Source organism: Sorex fumeus, unplaced genomic scaffold, assembly GCF_029834395.1.
Source record: "Sorex fumeus unplaced genomic scaffold, SorFum_2.1 ptg000098l, whole genome shotgun sequence".
NCBI classification, from domain to species: Eukaryota; Metazoa; Chordata; class Mammalia; order Eulipotyphla; family Soricidae; genus Sorex; species Sorex fumeus.
This window is the reverse complement of record NW_026606155.1, coordinates 75004837-75021930: the sequence shown is the minus strand read 5'-3', so window position 1 is coordinate 75021930 and position 17094 is coordinate 75004837. Positions and strand designations below refer to the sequence as shown.

The 17094-nt window shown below is 51.3% G+C and overlaps 1 protein-coding gene across 1 annotated transcript in view; it reads right to left on the bottom strand.

Annotated features, from left to right (window-relative positions):
* The window catches only part of TEP1 (telomerase associated protein 1), a 48229-nt gene that overhangs the window by 16388 nt on the left and 14747 nt on the right, over positions 1–17094 (bottom strand). Inside the window, exons 10-36 of the mRNA XM_056133940.1 lie at positions 16914–17004; positions 16388–16562; positions 15475–15643; positions 14804–14962; positions 14528–14623; positions 13498–13628; positions 13147–13206; positions 10299–10457; positions 9522–9698; positions 9206–9326; positions 8028–8152; positions 7691–7804; positions 7487–7604; positions 7152–7346; positions 6885–7060; positions 6626–6782; positions 6340–6519; positions 5653–5745; positions 5247–5379; positions 4968–5118; positions 4418–4551; positions 4120–4208; positions 3765–3879; positions 2763–3003; positions 1955–2078; positions 326–450; positions 125–224 (exon numbers count right to left, since the gene is read on the bottom strand). Coding sequence (XP_055989915.1) covers positions 125–224; positions 326–450; positions 1955–2078; positions 2763–3003; positions 3765–3879; positions 4120–4208; positions 4418–4551; positions 4968–5118; positions 5247–5379; positions 5653–5745; positions 6340–6519; positions 6626–6782; positions 6885–7060; positions 7152–7346; positions 7487–7604; positions 7691–7804; positions 8028–8152; positions 9206–9326; positions 9522–9698; positions 10299–10457; positions 13147–13206; positions 13498–13628; positions 14528–14623; positions 14804–14962; positions 15475–15643; positions 16388–16562; positions 16914–17004 — 3708 coding nt within the window. The remainder of the gene's footprint in view (positions 1–124; positions 225–325; positions 451–1954; positions 2079–2762; positions 3004–3764; positions 3880–4119; positions 4209–4417; positions 4552–4967; positions 5119–5246; positions 5380–5652; positions 5746–6339; positions 6520–6625; positions 6783–6884; positions 7061–7151; positions 7347–7486; positions 7605–7690; positions 7805–8027; positions 8153–9205; positions 9327–9521; positions 9699–10298; positions 10458–13146; positions 13207–13497; positions 13629–14527; positions 14624–14803; positions 14963–15474; positions 15644–16387; positions 16563–16913; positions 17005–17094) is intronic.

The following is a 17094-nucleotide window of genomic DNA, read 5'->3' as shown; positions in this document are numbered from 1 at the left end:
GAGGAGAAGGAAGCGGCGGAATCAGGCCTGAGCTGCCCCCCAGCTGGGCCTTGCGGTCACAGCCTCTGCTGCACCCAGAGAACAGAGAGAGAACAGCTTCTCTGATGGCCCTATCGTCCATTACCTTGAGGCGTCCCCCCAGGCATATGGTGGCCAACAGCCAGCGGTCCGGATTCAGGCAGCAGCCAGTGACTTGGTGCTGGTGAGCCTTGGTCTGGAGCACCCTATTTCAAGCAGAGTCAGACCCCAGGGACACCCGGGTGTAGGTTCCTACTTCATTCCCCACCCCCTGGGCTCCTCATACACAAGGCAAGTCCTCTCTCACCTGCAGCCATGCTGCACGTCCCAGAGCTCCAGGAGCCCATCAAAGGCAGTCAGAAAGAGAGTGTTGTCTGAGAGGAAACAACAGGAGGAGACCCCATCACAGCCGCTCACCACAGACTTCTCTTCCTGTAAGAGCCAATGGGCAATGCGCTCAGGCCCCTCCTGTCCCCCCAACCTGTGTCCAGCTGCCCTATGACCAGGACTGGAAAGGAAACCATGGCTGCAGTGCCCCAACTCTCCACAGGGAGAGTGGCTCAGAAGGTGATGGGGCTGGGAAGGGAGGTGGGGGGTGGGGTGGGGGGGGCACCAGCTCAGTGCTCAGCATGCTGGAGAAAGTGCTTTGCAAGCAAAAGGCTGGAAGTAACTCTCCTCCTGTTCTCTCCCCATCTTTTTTTTTTTTAATGCAAAGCCTGGGGCTCCACTCCAAACTTAAACAAAGCTGAGGTTCTAGTGAGGGCTTTATGACCAGGCCTGCCCCCTTCGCACCCCCTAACCCCTGATTTCAAGCTCCATACGTATCCCCAAGTCCCAGCAGCTTTAGACAGGTCTGAGGAAAGGATGGCACCCACATGCACGGGGTGTGGAGGGACGGGAGTGGGTGACTACAGCCCACCTGCCTGGCCTACTCTGCTATTACTTCCTGTAAGCATCGTCAGCAGCACTCGTGCTTCACAGTTTCCAGGGAACATCCTCCCACTCTGTTTCTGAGCTCCATCACTCAGTCCAGAATGCCTACGAGCCTACGAGTCTCCACCCCATGTCTCTGGCAACCTGCATGGTTCACTCAACAATGATTTAGACACACATCTCACCCGCGTGTGTCTTATCTTTCAATAAAACTCTGCACTTAGTAGGAAAAGAGCAACCACCTAAGCCCCTGGCAACGATCCTGGCAACACTTACTCAGCACAGTGCCTTGAATGGACAGTGCAGCAAATATTTGCTGTGTGACCAATTTCCTTTCTTTTTTCTTTTTTGGTTTGTGAGTCATACCCAGCAGTGCTCAGGGCTGACTCCTGGCTCTGCGCTCAGGGATCACTTTTGAGGGGGTAGGGCTGACTGATTTCTTGACCAAGCCCCCCCCTTTCTTTTTTTTTGCTTTTTGGGTCACACCCAGCGATGCACAGGAGTTACTTCTGGCTGTCCACTCAGAAATTACTCCTGGCGGTGCTTGTGGGACCATATGGGATGCTGGGAATCGAACCAGAGTCAGCCGCGTTCAAGGCAAACACCATACCTGCTGTGCTATTGCTCCAACCAAGTCCCTTTTTGGTGGTGCCAGGGATCAAACCTGGGCCTCACACATGCAAGGCATGTGCTTGACCTGTGCCTCATTGCCAGCCAATCAATCTGACATGAGGGAAGGCCGCAGAATCGAACAGGGTAATAGAGGCTAGAGAGAGAGCTTCAGTGCCTAGAACTCTGCAGTCAGTCCCACCATAGCAAGGTGGTGATAGGAGGGACCTCGAGCACTTGGCCTGTAGTAAGCCCTGAACACTGCTGGGTGCAGTCCCCAAACTAAAAGAATAAATCAGGGTAGTAAGAGTTGAGGTGGCTTGTCAGGGGCCTCAAGAATGCTGTGAGGTCTCTCTGAAGGTAAACTCTGCCCCGCCCATCCTCAGTGCCATACCTGCCAGGTTCTCAGGTCCAATAGGTAAACTGTCCCACTGGCAGTGCCCACAGTTGCCCTTTGCCCACTGGGGGAGAAGGCCACAGCTGTGGGTGTGGAAGAAAGCAGCAGAGACAGGCTGGAGCTAGACAAAGGGAAAAAAAGAAAAAAGGAAGTATTGGGGAATGAGGGAAGGGAAAGCAATGGGTATTAATGTCTTCATTTCTGTGCCTAAATACCCTTCTGCACAGGGATTTGAGTCTCAGAGGAGTCTACATTTTGCTCTCCATGAGCCTCTCAGAATCTGGAGTCAGGGGTCTGACTTTTATCTTTTTAATCATTTCTATTTTCTTAGGGCTGGAGCAATAGCACAGCGGGTAGGGCGTTTGCCCTGCACGTGGCCGACCCAGGTTCGATTCCTCCATCCCTCTCGGAGAGCCCAGCAAGCTACCGAGAGTATCCCGCCCACACGGCAAAGCCTGGCAAGCTACCTTGACGTATTCAATATGCCAAAAACAGTAACAACAGTGGCTGGAGAGATAGCACAGCGGGTAGGGCATTTGCCTTGCACGCAGCCGACCCGGGTTCGATTCCCAGCATCCCATATGGTCCCTGAGCACCGCCAGGAGTAACTCCTGAGTGCAGAGCCAGGAGTAACCCCTGTGCATCGCCAGGTGTGACCCAAAAAGCAATAAAACAAAACAAAACAAAACAAAAACCAGTAACAAGTCTCACAATGGAGACGTTACTGGTGCCCCCTTGAGCAAATCGATGAACAACGGGAGGACAGTGCTACAGTGCTATAGTGCTATTTTCTTAGGGGTCTGACCATTGGTCGCTCCCCATAGTTTGGGGTTTATTCAGCCACCGCAGCATGCGTTGGAGCCGCCATCGCCTGGAGAGCTGCGGGGCTTGGCGGCAAAGAGGAGAGTCCAGGGGTTGATTGGTGGCCAGCTGGGGCAGGAGCAGGGGGTACTGGCGGAGGACTGGAGCCTGCTGCCTCAGGAAGGTGTTGAAGACAGCAACATCGGCGTCTGGAAGTGTTTCTTCCTCTTCAGGGACGAAAGAAGCTGCAGGGAAAAAAAGCAAAGTATCACCAGAGAGCCAGTCTGACTGCTGCCCCCACCCCCACACCTGACGCAATCCTAAGTCTCCTACGATGAGTCTGAAAGTGTGAAATCCTCTCAAGCACAGAGCACTGGAGCCAGAGCAATCACTCAAAGGACTAAGATAAAAGGAGATACGACACGAATTCCAACATCCTGAGAGCATGGAGATCCCCAAATGGATTTCATGTATGATCTTTATCCAGAAGAACATTAAAGATAAAGTTTTTGTTATGCAGGGACTGGAGATATAGCTCAAAAATCTGAGTGCATGCTTTGCATGCAGGAGTCCTGGGTTCAATTCCCAGCACCATATGGTCCCCTAAGAACCATCCAAAATAGACCTCAGAGCACCAATCTAGGAGTGAGCCCTGAGCACCACAGGTGTAGCCCCATCACATCCTTCCACAAAATAATAATAATAATAATAATAAGTGCAAAACTTTAAGGCCCACTCAAGACCTAAGAAATGAGAATTTTTGTGACCTAAGGATCTACAATCTGAATAATTTTCCCAGGTAAATTTAGGCCCACTAAATAAAATACAAAACCTCTGATCTCAGAGATCCTGGTCCAAGGCCTCTCTGGAATCTCTTGCTTACCCACTTGGAATAAAAATTTAACTCCTCTTTCCATGACACACCCCCTGAGCTGGTCCCCATGAGCCCACCCATGGGCCCCCTCTCTCAGGGAGGCCCTTTCCTGGTTTCCCTGGTTCTTCTCACCATAGAGCGCGTGGGCGTCCAGGAGCCGTGAGATCAGACCCAGCTCCAAGTGTGCAGCAACCACGTGGAGACTGGTGAGAAACTTTGCCAAAAGGCCACGGTTCCCGCTTTGCAGCTGGAAGAACAGACAGGATTGATTGGGGCAAAAAGAGGCTGAGAGGTGAGGATCAGTGTCCTCTGCCTGTGCTGCCAGAATCCCAATAGGGGACTCGGTCAAAGGAGCTGGGAGTCGGGGCAGAAGTGAAAGAAGGAAGGAAGGGCTGGGGCAGGGGAAGGCTCTGGTGGCCCAGAGGGAGAGGGATTTCAGGGCAATGACAGCTGTGACTAAAGGTGCCTCTGGGGTCTCAGCACTCACCAGGTGGTATGGCAGGTCTTCCAGAGCCTCAGGAGGACAATTCTGGAAAGTGCCTGAGGCGTCAGGGTCACAGGCCTTCCAAAGCTGAGCTGCAGGTATGGGTCACAAGCATGGACACTGGGATGGACGCGGCCCCAAAGTGACCCTGAGATCACATCCCTCAGGCTACCAAGGAGCTTGCTATCTACCCCCTGAGGTGGTAGGAGAGGGGGTCTCTGCCAGCAAGGGTGCCTCAGTGGGTGGCCCTGGTCTCCAGGCCCAGAGTCAGGGTCCAGGCTGAAATGGGGGCTGCAGTCACCTGCGAGGAGAAGGTGGGCCATGTTCTCCAGCCCTGGCCTCTTCCCATAGCGACATGTAGCTGCTGTCCCCAAGGGGCCCTCGGCGAGGCAGAGTCGGGCTCCAGGGCGTTCCAGGGGGCCTTCCCCCAGCAAACTGTCACCGCATGAGGGAGCAAAGTGGGGAGAGGAGACAGAGGAGAATTGTCAGTGAGCTTCACAGCCCCACTCTGGGCATTCATTCCCACCTCAGAGACAGCAGACACTTGAGAGGTAGCCATTTGGGGTGCAGGAGGCACGTGTGAGGGTGTCTGGGTCAGGGGGGTTAAAGACAGGAAGACAGGGGCTGGAGTGTTAGTACAGTGGATAGACATTTGCCTTGCACACGGCCAACCTGGGTTTGATCCCCAGTATCACATCTGGTGCCCTGAGGGCCGCCAGGAGTAATTCCTGAGCACAGAGCCAGGAGTAACCCCTGAATATCGCTGGGTGTGGCCCGAAACCAAAAAACAAACAAACAAAGACAAGAAGACAAAGTAAGGATGTTGGGAGCCCAACTGGGAGCAACTATACCTGCGCAGACTCTGGACAAGATACGCAAATGGGCTCATGGGGAAGGGGTCCCCACTGTTGACGGCTGCTGATGCTTCCTCCCAGCTCTTGGTCACCTTGGGAAGCATCTGCCATGCACTCAGCACACCATGGAGCTGGTCCACTGTCAGACCTGAAATCCCAAGTTCTCTGAGGCCTCACCAAACCATGCAACAACCCCAAGACATCGCATCCCTCCAAATGAACCAAGGTCACCCAACTCTCAAGCCCTCAGCCTCCCAACCAGCCCCAAGCACTGACCGCTACGAGTGACCTTCAGAGTGACCAGGGCTTTGGAAAGGATCTGGGGGCCATGCTCTTGCTCCAGGGTGCCCAGGATGTACTGCAGTAGCAGGGGAACAGTGGCGGGCAGGGTCTGGAGTCTCTCGGACACCTGGGTAGGGAGGAGAAGGTAGGTGGAAAGATGAACACTGATCAAAGGGGGAGAAAGGAAGGGCAGCTTTGGTTGCAGTGAAGGAAGAGGACAGCAGGAAATACGGTGGGGGAGGAATAAAAAGGAAAAAGGGGCAAGTGGGAGGGTAGCCTGGGTTGGGGCAAGGTGAAAGGGATAAGTAAGGGGGTCATAGACAGCCAAGGTGAGAGATGGAAGCAGCAGAATGGGAAACAGGAAGTGGGATTGGGACTTAACACATGAGGCATGACCGACCTGCTCATAGAGTGTGAAAAGCCTCAGGTGGTCCGTGACCAAGCGCAGGTAGAGCGGCAGGGCAGACCCCCGCTTCACCAGCAGCAGCTGCATCTGTGGACATGCAGAGGGCGCAGGGTCAGCAGCGGAGAACCTGCCTTCAGCCCACCGAGAGTTCCCACAGACCCTGAGATCACCTCAGAACACAGCCCCCTTCCCTTCACGACTCGGCCCACTCAGCCCCAGGGTTCGGTCTGCCCATCCCACCAGAGTCTGGCTGCTCTGCTCTGCTCAGGCCCAGAGAGGCTGTCCACCAGTGGCGAAAGGCCGGGCAGCAGCTTATATAATTCCAAGAACCTTAACAATGCCTCCTAGGGCTGGGACGATAGCACAGTGGGTAGGGCGTTTGCCTTGCATGCGGCTAACCCAGGTTCGATTCCCAGCATCCCATATGGTCCCCTGAGCATTGTGAAGAGTAATTCTTGAGTGCAGAGCCAGGAGTAACCCCTGAGCATCACAGGGTGTGACCCAAAAAAGCCACATACACACACACACACACACACACACACACACACACACACAAAACAGTGCCCCCTGTGCAGAGTTCTGAAGACGAGCCAGGTGGCAGGTCTGTGGGGGGCGGCCAGCAGCCTCTGCACTCCGGTCCTCACCCACCCACACACCCAGCAGCCTGAGGCCTGCTCCGACCTGATTGTTAAACGCCGACTCCTCCAGCCGCTTTCCGTACAGAGCCAGCTCGTCCCTGACCAGCTGGGCCCGGGCACACGGCTCCAGGGGTCCCAGGGTCACGACATGGGCACCGTGGTTCAGCTCGAGGGCCTCCCCCAGTCCTGAGTCCTTTGACACACTGAGAACCAGGTGTACACTCTGCCATGTTTGAGCGGAAGGTGCGGAAATGGAAGGAAAGAGACATTACTGCTGGTTAAGCCCTTCTCCCATCCACATCCCACACCCACCGCCTCCTCACACTCACCCGGGGGAGGGTCTTGGGGATCCAGTCTGAGATCAGATGCCCATGCTGGTCCACCAACCTGTCCGCCCCGTCAACAATCAGCACCAGGGTCTGGCCTGCCTGCAGGGACTGAGCTGACTGGGGCAGCAGCCTCTGCTGTAGCTCCCACACCAGGCCCCTGGGGGTGGGAGGCAAGGAAGACCCTGGGTCAGGGGGAGAGGGTGGCACAGGGGTGGTGCCATGTGGTACCCACCAGGCTGAGCCGGTGGGAAATACACACCGATAGGAATGTGGGAGGGCACTGGACTCTTGCAGCTGGCCCTGCAGATAGGTACAGAGGCGCCTGAGCAGGGTGAGAGCAAGAGCCTGGTCGGGACGGGCTCTGGAAAAGTGGAAGAAAACTAAGGGAGCTGCCTTGGCCCCCTCAGGATCCTGCAGGGCTGACACTAGGGACGCCTGCGGGAGAAAGCAGAGGGAACATGGTCACCAGTTTACACGCACTCGCCACCAGTGCCCCCCTCCTTCCCCGGGCCACTGGGCCTCGTACCAAGAAGGCTGTCTTGCCCTGTCCCGAGTGTCCCATCACCAGGCTCAGCCTCCCCCGGGGCAGCCTCAGCTGCTGAACTGTGTCACGAAGAAGGCGCAGTCGGGCCGGGTGCGGGGGCTTCTGCAGCTGCTGGAATGTCTCCTGGACCGAGTCGTCATCTAAGATGGATGCTGGCTGCTCCCCCTCAGCCTCAGTCTGAGGGCACACGGGACAACTCTATTTCCACACCCCTCCAGGCCCCCCAGACTGAAGCCTCACCCACCACTCTGCTTGCCAGCCACCCTGAAAACCCTGCACCCTCCCCCAAACTCACCAGCCGGTAGAACGCCACTGACCTGAAGGTACAGCTTCTGAATCAGACGCCACACATCCTGCAGGACCAACTGCCCGAACTCCTCCAGCCCTGCTACGTAGGGCCGGCCGGAGGCCACACCGCCCCACTCACAGGAGTACCTGGGAGCCGAAGGAGCATCGGCAGTCAGGGCAGCAGCCTGGCACCCCCAAGTCCCCAAAGGTGCTATCCACCTCCCCTAGCTCACCTCTGACAGAGAACCTCTTCCTGTCTGCTCAGGTAGCTCTTCAGTTCCGAGATCCGATGAGCAGCCTCTTCAGACTCAGAAGTAAAGTCAGACTTCCAGGCGTCTGGCACAGAGCTGACCAGCAAAGATACCTCGAGTGTGGGGCTGGACTCAGGGCCCTGCCCCTCTGCACCCTCCAACCCTCAGCCTGTGAATCCCTGAAGCTCTGCCAAGGGGTGTCCTCCTGGCTATAGCTGATGGGTTCTGATCCCTCCTTTTCTCTCCTAATTTCATCCCTGTCACTCAATGCGGGTTTTCGCAGAGCCTGTGGAGACTGAGGCCAGACATCACTAAGTACCTGAGGAAACCTGGATCCCGGAAGTAGATGAGGGCCTGGGCCAAAGGTGGCAGGCGGGAGCCCCGGTTCAGAAACTGCATCACTTCCATCTCAGTCACCGAACGCCCTGGAGGGTACTGCTGGGTCTGCACAGCACAGTTCCAGGTCACATTCACGGTCCCCCCTCATAGCTCCTTCATCTCAGGAGCCGGCCTCCCTTCCCTTTAGGCACAGGTCGATCACCTACAGCTAAAAGTTAATGTTTCCCAAATGCCTGTCAGTGTACGGAACATTTTACTTACTGATTGGGGATGGAAGGCCAGGCTACTCCCAGGAAAACTTAGGAGTTACTCTTGGCTCTGTGCTGGGGGAACCATATGAGGTACCAGTAATGAGACCCGGGTCAGCCATATGCCAGACAAGTGTCTTAACCCCTATGTTATCTTTCTGGCCCCTATGCTGCATTTTATTTATTTATTAATAAATTTATTTATTGAATCACCATGAGAACCGTTACAAAGGCTTTCGGGTTTAAGTCTCGGTCATAAAATGATGAAACACCCATCCCTTCACCAGTGCACATTTTCCACCACCAATAAACCCCATTCTACCCCCCATCCCACACCCTCCCCCTACCTGTGTGGTAGATGATTTCCACATTACTCTCTCTCTCTACTTTGTTTACATTCAATATTTCGACACCAGCCCACCATTATTATTTGGGATTTCCCCCCAACACTCAGACCTGCCGAAAAGGCAACATTAGACAATTTGTTTTCTATTGCTGGTTATGAATAGATATGTCACATTTTAAACAGATGAGTTTCGAATTTTCCTAACACCCTATACCATGGAGAAAACACATTCCTCTTTGTTACCTGGGGAAACAGAGGCTAGGTTGATAAGGAGAAAGTGTTTCCCACAAAGCCACACACTGACAGAAGATCAGCGCTCACATTCATTTGGTGGCAAAGTCTACACAGACCTCCCCTCTGCCCTCCCACACCCTTCAGCCGACCTGACAGGAATTCTCACAGGAAACCCTCCTCCAGGACCCACCTTTGGCTTCTTCCATCCATCTCACTGCAGCACTCACGGGCCTGGAGTTCCTGTGGCCTACGGTTTCTCCCCCCACTGCCCAAACTTCGCCCCTTCACCCCAACCTCCAGGCCCGGCTCCCACCTTGCTGTGTGTCTTACCCAGCGGAAATGAGGGTAGTCAGGGAGGTTGTAGTCAGGGGGGGTGTATCCATAGCGGGAGCCCAGCAGTCCCACAAACAGCTGCGAGTCCTCTACCTCCCTGAGGCACACTTCTAGCTGTCTGCAGATGCAGTCAGAAGCATCATGTCAGGGGATACAGGTCCAGGCCTGGGCATCCCAGGGTGCTGGCTCGCCCCAGACAGGGAGGCAAACTGCTTGTCAGTCTCCCAGGCCAGCCTCCAGGTCGGGGGCCTTCAGCCTTCCTGCCCTCCTATGCTCCCCCTCCCACTCCCTCCTCCTGCTGGTGGCCCCACACCTGTTCCTTCTGCTCTCCTCCTCGGTGACTCCCCAGCGCAGGTCAATGGCGTGAAGGCTGATGCGGTGGGGGGCCAAGCGGGCCTGCAGGGCAGGCACTACCGAGCGCAGCAGCAGATCCCGTTCCCCATGCATGTCCCGAAAAGTGGAGGAAATGAAGAGTCGGAGGCTGCGCCACCTGAGGAAGCAGAGGTGGAGGAAATGAAGAGTCGGAGGCTGCGCCACCTGAGGAAGCAGAGGGCTGGCCTCAGCCTGGACGCCAGGCCTGCGACTCTCCAGTCACAGATTCCACTGGGATCTATCCCGCAGAGCTAAGTGGCAACAGGGAAAGGCCCGGCAAGACTCCAGAGCTCAGAGCCCTGGAGATGAAGTCACACTCCCACCCTCTCAACACTCCTCCTTGCTTACTGTCTGCCCAGGGAACCTTCATGGCCACCACAGGCAATCATGAAGAAGCTACTGCCTTCAGCAATGAAGCAACTTGCCCAAGATTCAAGTGACTCTCAGGGAGGGGGCAGTCGCCATGGCTATATGTCCATGGTGTCTGCTGCCCCCGCCACCCGGCCAGCCTATTGCCCAGCACAGGAAGGAGCATGTCCATGGCCTGACAGGCTCCTGTGTTAGGCCTGTGTGACAGGTGCCTAACTGGAAAAGAGGATACATCCTCAGTGAATACAGCAAACAGCATCTCAAGAGGCAGAGTTTCTGTCTCTTGAGTTTCTTTGGATTTGGGTGACAGCCCCTCCCAACTCACAAAGGCAGAGAAACACAGACTGACCTGGGCTGGGAAATAGAAGCCAAGGGGCTCGGAGTATTCTCCTCAAGAGGCTGGACAGCGGCATCCCCTGTCTTTCCTGAGGGAGGTGGAATCTTGAATATTTTGTCCATTTGTCCCACATGTTCTAGAAGACGTGAAGCCCCACGCTCTGCAATGAACCTGGCATAAGCAGTGACAAAATATATGAGAGCAGTGTGTCAGAGTCAGAATCAGAAAAGTTCCCCAAGGGGCCAAGGGACAAAGATAGGACCAGGTTGGTTAGGTCACTCAGTTCTCTTCAGCTTCTGCAGAACCCCCAGTAATGAAGAAAAAACAGGAGAAAAAAAATGGTCCCTTCAGGTATACCTGGCTATTACAGGCTTTCTGTGGATGCTTCCAAACTCACCCATATCATGCTTACTACCCGCTTTCCAGAAAAAACAAAAATTTTACTCAGCGCCCCACTGGAAATCTACTTTATGTGTTTTGTATGTTGGGTTGGGGTTGTTTTGTTTTGTTGATTGGTCTTTATGGCACATCTGGTGATTCTCAGCGCTTACTCCTGGCTCTGTGCTCAGGGATCACTCCTGGGTGTGCTGGTGGGCAGAGTGCCAGGCAAGTGTCTTAACCCTGCTATCTCTCAGCCCCACTCCCAAGAGCAAGCTTTTTAAACTGTGTGTCTTGAGAAATCGAGGGTGGGAGGATTCCCACACATAAAACTGCTCAAGGGCTACTCTTGACACCTTACTTAGGGGTTGCCCCTGTTGGTGATTTGGAACCATGAGGTGCCAGAGAGAACTCAGACCTCCTGAGTGCAAAAGTTACACACCAGCTCTGTTAGCTATCACCCCAGACCTCGTTATGAACCAAAATTTTAAATAAATTTAAACAAATTTAACACATTTTGTTTCCAATAAATTTCTTTTATGCTTTACCATGAGCATATATTCTATTTGTATTCCTATTTTAGATACCTATATATCCAAAGTTGCATAAAGATTTCTTACTTAGGTTGAAAGAGATCACAGATGGAAAAAAATTCAGAAGCCCCACTGTAAAGGAGGCAATGTTTACTCTGGGCAGCTGCAGATGCCGAGAATCGTCCTCCTATAGACGGGCCTCTGCTACTGTCGGCGAGACCATGGCCTGACCACAGGCCAAGCATCACAGGTTGAATTGGCAGCACCTATAGCCATCTGCACCTGTCTTCACCTTGTGAAGAGCTCGGCAGCAGAAAAGACAGATCAGGGCTAGTCCACAGAGCAGGACACATAGACAACCCGACACTTTGGGGAGACCAAGACTGTGGAAACAGCCTAGAGGAGAGAGGCTGTAGATTTGGAACTATCAGCCCCTTGAGAGGTTGAATCTGTGGGGGGGGGGGGGGGGGGAGCTGCTCCTGTGGCCTCAGCTCTGACCCTGAGTTATCACTAGATTTGCAGACATCTATCTAGCTGGTAAAGGTAAAGGCCCTCCCGTTGATCGTCGATTTGCTCGAGCGGGCCCAGTAACGTCTCCATTGGAGACTTTGTTGTTACTGTGTCTGGCATATCGAATACTCTCGGTAGCTTGCCGGGCTCTCCGAGAGGGGCGGAGGAATCGAACTCGGGTCGGCCATGTTGGCCGCTTGTAAGGCGAACGCCCTACCTGCTGTGCTAGCAGGGAAAGTTACACACACACGCACTGCGTCCTGTGTGAAAACAGTTACAGCCTATAGTCAGAAAGTCTTGTATAAGGTCAAGGTCAGCAAGGTAAGGAAAGTCAGCTGCTGCATTCAACAGAGAGAAGCTAATGCACAATCGGAAACGAAGTGAGGAAACAGAAATTTGTCACCAGTGATGGAGCAAAATAAAACCCAGGGAAAAAGTTCAACCCAGATAAAAAATAAGTATTGGTAAAGGGAAATGTGTTTGATATTTGCATGACTGAGACCTAAACCTGAAAGCTTTGTAACCTTTCCCACAGTGATTCAATAAATTAAAAAAAAAAAAAAGAAAGAAAAAGTTCAACCCATATAAAGTGACTGTTCTAACAATGTTAAACGAAATTTTTAAAAAGTCAGTAAGCAAAATGATATTTGTAATAAGAAAAGAAAAAATATTTTTAAGTTCAATCAGAAATAATGAACTTAGGGTTGAGAGATAGCACAGTAATTAAGGCACTTGCCTTCCACGTGACTGACCCAAGTTCAAGTTCTGACACCCTATATAGCTCACCAGGAGTGTTCCCTAAGTGCAGAGGCAGAGGAAACTCTGAGCACTGCCGGGTGTGACCCAAAAGCAAAAATAAATAAATAAGCAAATAAATAAATAACTTTTAAAAATACAAGAGTTCATCTAAAGAACACATTAGAAGGGCTTAATAGTAAATACTGTTCCCTTAAAAGCATATAATGCTTTTTCTGTCCCCTTTTTCTATTTCCTGCTAAATGTAATACACAAGTGTTGGAACTGGAGCAGCTATTTTGAACCAGAAGAAGGAAGAAGAATCCTTCTTCTGGAGCAATAAGCCAGGAGGTCACTGGGTCCCTCTAACACTGTGTGACTTATATGCCCAAACAGCTATAAAAGGAATAAAATAGGGCTGTGATAAGTCCTATTCCTGAGAAAAATAAAATCTCAAAGGGCTGGAACGATCCGATGTTCTGGAGCCCTGAATTACATGACTTGTCTCGTAGCACTGAGCCCACAGACACTGCCAGCTATAGCCTTAGAACAAAAAACAAACCAAGATAAACAAAACAAAAAGGAATAAGATGTCTATCCAAAAAGAAGGATGTAAGTGTAACATAAGCCAGAGATATTTCTGAAAAAAAAATTTATAATAAAGACCCCGACCACTTCCTTCAGTGTGGGGGGCCTATACTCACTTCAGTAGCCCATCTGTACAGCCCGAGAACGTCACATCATTGGGCCTTTGAGTTGGATACCTGGCAAAGGAAGAAGTCACCAACCATTAGAAACAATGACAGAAACACAGAACCATTGTAGCATGAAATGCCACCCCTGCCAATGAAATGTTCCAGGCGGGGCTGGGGCAGACCTTCACAAATGAGACAAGACTATGCAAAGTCTTCATAGAAAGTTCCATCTAGCACCAGAAGTAACATACAAGTAAGAGACAAAGAGATGAGTCCAGAAGGTGTGCCCAGCACTGGGAGGGTAGAGAGGGACAGGGAGCACCATATGCTAATACTGGGCAAAAAGGGAAGGACACTTACGGATAATGCGTTTCTCTTAGGAGAATTCCCACAAAGAGGCACTTGGGATTTACATGCTTCCAGAAGAGTCTTTTAGCCAAACAGATTTTTGTTTCAGTCATGCTGTCACCAAAGAGGATGACCCTGTCCACCTGAAAAGGTGAAAAGAGAGGGGATGAGAGCATCGAAGAGATGCTAAAGAATTCAGGACATCATAAGATCTGAGGAAAGGAGTACTCAGGATTAGCAACCATCTCCCTGAGAATGCCGTGGGCAGGGATAAAGACACAACACTGACTTGAAGGGGCATCCACATGGAGGTAGGTGTTAGTTGTTCTGTAACTAGTTCATTCAGGACCATACAAGGGATCAAATGTTTAGAAACTTTGTGAACCAGCTGTTAAACAAAACTACTCTCAAAAATTAAATTGTAGAACCATACATTGCATGAAACAATTTATTAAAAACAAAAGCAAGGCATTCACAAAACTCTTCACATTCTATTTGTGTTATCACAGTTCACCATGCATCTGCTCTATTCTCTATTTTCATTGTGCAGAGAGACCATCTGCTCACAAATGCAACTGGGCATTTCTTGCCAACTCTGTTTACTGACATCACGCTGGGAGCTTGGACTCTGTCACGGTAGGAGTATGAACACCCTGGAAAGTAGCAAATGCTACTGATGGAGACTTTTGTTTTTGTTTTGGGACCACACCCAGTTATGCTCAGGGCTTTCTCCTGGCTCTGGGCTCAGGAATCACTCCTGATGTATGCTCAGATCATCAAACCTGTACGGGGTGCAGAGAGCAAACCTGGGTTGATCACATGCAAGGAAAATGCTCTACCCTTCGTACTATCTCCCCACCTCCTGGAGACTATTTTTTCTGGAGACCCAACAGTTAAACCTCAACCAGCATACCCCAAGCAGGGGCTGTAGTAAGAATGGAGCTGACCTGAGTACTGAATACATTTGGCATGTTTAACTTGGAGCAATGAGATGTAGCCTTTGTGGAGCAACAGGGTTTCTCAGGAACCAGCCAGTACTCACTGGGACCCTCTGGATAGCCAGGGACAGCAGATACTTCCCCACAGTAGTCACGGAACACTCACAACTTTCTGAAGAATCAGCATTCGAGATGAACTCCTGAAGGAAAGATGCTCAAGTCAGGTGAGCAGGAGAGATGTTTGTCAGCAACAAACTCCACAAGCAGTTCTGCTCAAATACTCCTCAAAACTGTGGCTCTCCACACCTCTCATGAGAGTCAAGTTCTTCCCAGATTTTTGCCCAGGCCTACACTCTGGCATGGCAGGATGGGTCTCTGACCTGAACTTGGGCCTGGAGTTGGGTGGCAGTCTTCAGGATGCCCTCGCCTGCTTTCAGCACAGCCGACTTCCAACAGTCAAACCCGAACAGCAAAAGATCCGCATGCTCAGCCCGTGCCATTGTCATCGCGATCAACAGGAGCACGTAGTTGAGAGGTGGCTGAGAGAATAGGGTGAAATGAATTAGTGTCCCCTATTTTGGAATCCACTTTGGCCAATCAAGCCCTGGAAATCAATCATCTCCATGGGTTGAGGGGTGGAGGAAAGGGCAAAGTGACAACTTCTCCAATCAGAGAGGACAATTTCAGCATCACACTAGAAGAGCTAACTGGAGAGGGACACCCAGAGGGGCCAAGATCCCCTGCCCCAAGGCATCCCTGGGACAAGTTTGGTGAGAGGAGTTTAGAGATGATCCAGTCCCACAGTCCCAGCCTGGTGTGAAATGCTGGTAACTGTAATCTATGCACAACAGGTGATGTTCCAGGAATTCTGACTGGGAACCAAGATCGAATAGAGGGGACCAAATGCATGCCACTTATGATGGTTCTGAGTCCTTGCTTGTGAAATCAGATCTGGAGCAGAGACTTTCTGAGGATCTCCAGCATTCCACCAATATCCGCAACCTCCTTCAACTTATTAGTTTTGTTTGTTTGTTTTGTTTTGTTTTATTACCCCTTGTGGATTGCTCTTGGGGTAGAATTTGTCTGCATCGGCATCAACCAGGTAGATCAAGATGGTACGTCCGGGCAGTGGGGGCAGGCTGTGCTTCACGGACAGGTTCATAGCTGTCTCCAGGGCCTGTCGATAGCGAGCTAGTATCGCACTATCGTATTTCCACTGTCTGCAGGCAGGAAAGATGTAGAAAGAAGGGTTCAGTGTGATGTTCAGCCCTTCAGGTGCTTGTGAACCACCAGGACCGCACCCGGAGGTGCTGATCAAACTCAGGGTCACACATTTTCTCGTTTGGCATGTGCTCTATCACTTGAGCCAAAGCCAACCTCCTACATTATTCTCATTACTATGTCATTATTTAAAATTTTTCAAAATAATTTTTGATGGAGAGGGGCCACTCATTTGGGTGCTTAGGAACTATTTCTGACTCTGGAGTAACCCCCAGCTGTGCCCAAAGGACAATGTGTAAGCAGTGGGGATCAAACAGAGGTTGGCCAAAATGGTCACATGTAAGACAAGGACTTTATTCCTTATATTATCTCTCAGTCTGAGAAAATTTTGGGAGCCACAGTGGACGGTGTGCTTGGGTACTGCTTCCAGGGGAGGTAATGGACATGACTTCCTGCAGAGCGTGGAACTGAACCTAAGCCTCCCACATAGCAAGCATGCGCTCTAGCACACTGAGTTATCTCTTTGGCCTGATGATATTATCTTCATATGTGTCAAAAGAAAAAAATTAAGTAACAAGAGGGCTGGAATATGTGCATGCATGCAGATCAAACATGGCTTTGATCCCCAGCAATACAGTCAGGAACAACATGAGACAAGAGGACTCTGAGCACTCCTGGGTGTGGCTCAAAAAACAAAAAAATAAAAATAATGAAATCAAAAAAGAAAGAACACACACACACACCTGGTCTTGTTTATTTTCAGTTTCTCCCTCTTGAGCTGCTCATATATCACAGGCAACATCATTGCTGTTCGAAGTTCCCGACGTCCTGAGAGTTTCTGATAGGCAAACTTCCTTCTGTTTATTGGATTGCTAATTATCCGACTCACCAGTTTTGTGTTGGAAGGAAATGGCAACTCTGCATGACAATAGTAAGTATTCCAGTCAGGCATTATCTATTCTCTCACCTTATATCCCTCTCAAACACTGTCCTCAGGAGCTGGAGAGAGAGAGAGCTCAAAGGGCTGACTGCATGCTTTGCATGCTGGAATCCAGGGTTCAATCCCTAGTATCACATGGTCCCTCAGTGACACTGGGTATGGTTCAAAAACCAAAAATAAAGGAACTGTCCTGAATCCAACCCTGGCAAGGATCTAGCCTCTGCCCACCCTGTTCCCAAGACTGAAAGGAAAGAAGCAAAAAAGCATGCAGCTTCTCATCTATGCCAACATGAAAAAAAAATCTAGAGCTGTGAGAAGTGAGATAATACCTCTGTTTTTCAGCTGAGCCTCAAGACGGTCGATGGAATCATGGGCATTGAGGAACCTGAATGGAAACTGCCGGCTGTGGATCACTGACTTCTGGAAAGCACAAAGAAGAGATATGAGCAGAGGACCAGAGAATATTGCAAGGGGTAGGGGCTGTATTCAGGGGCCACAAGGACCAAGAGT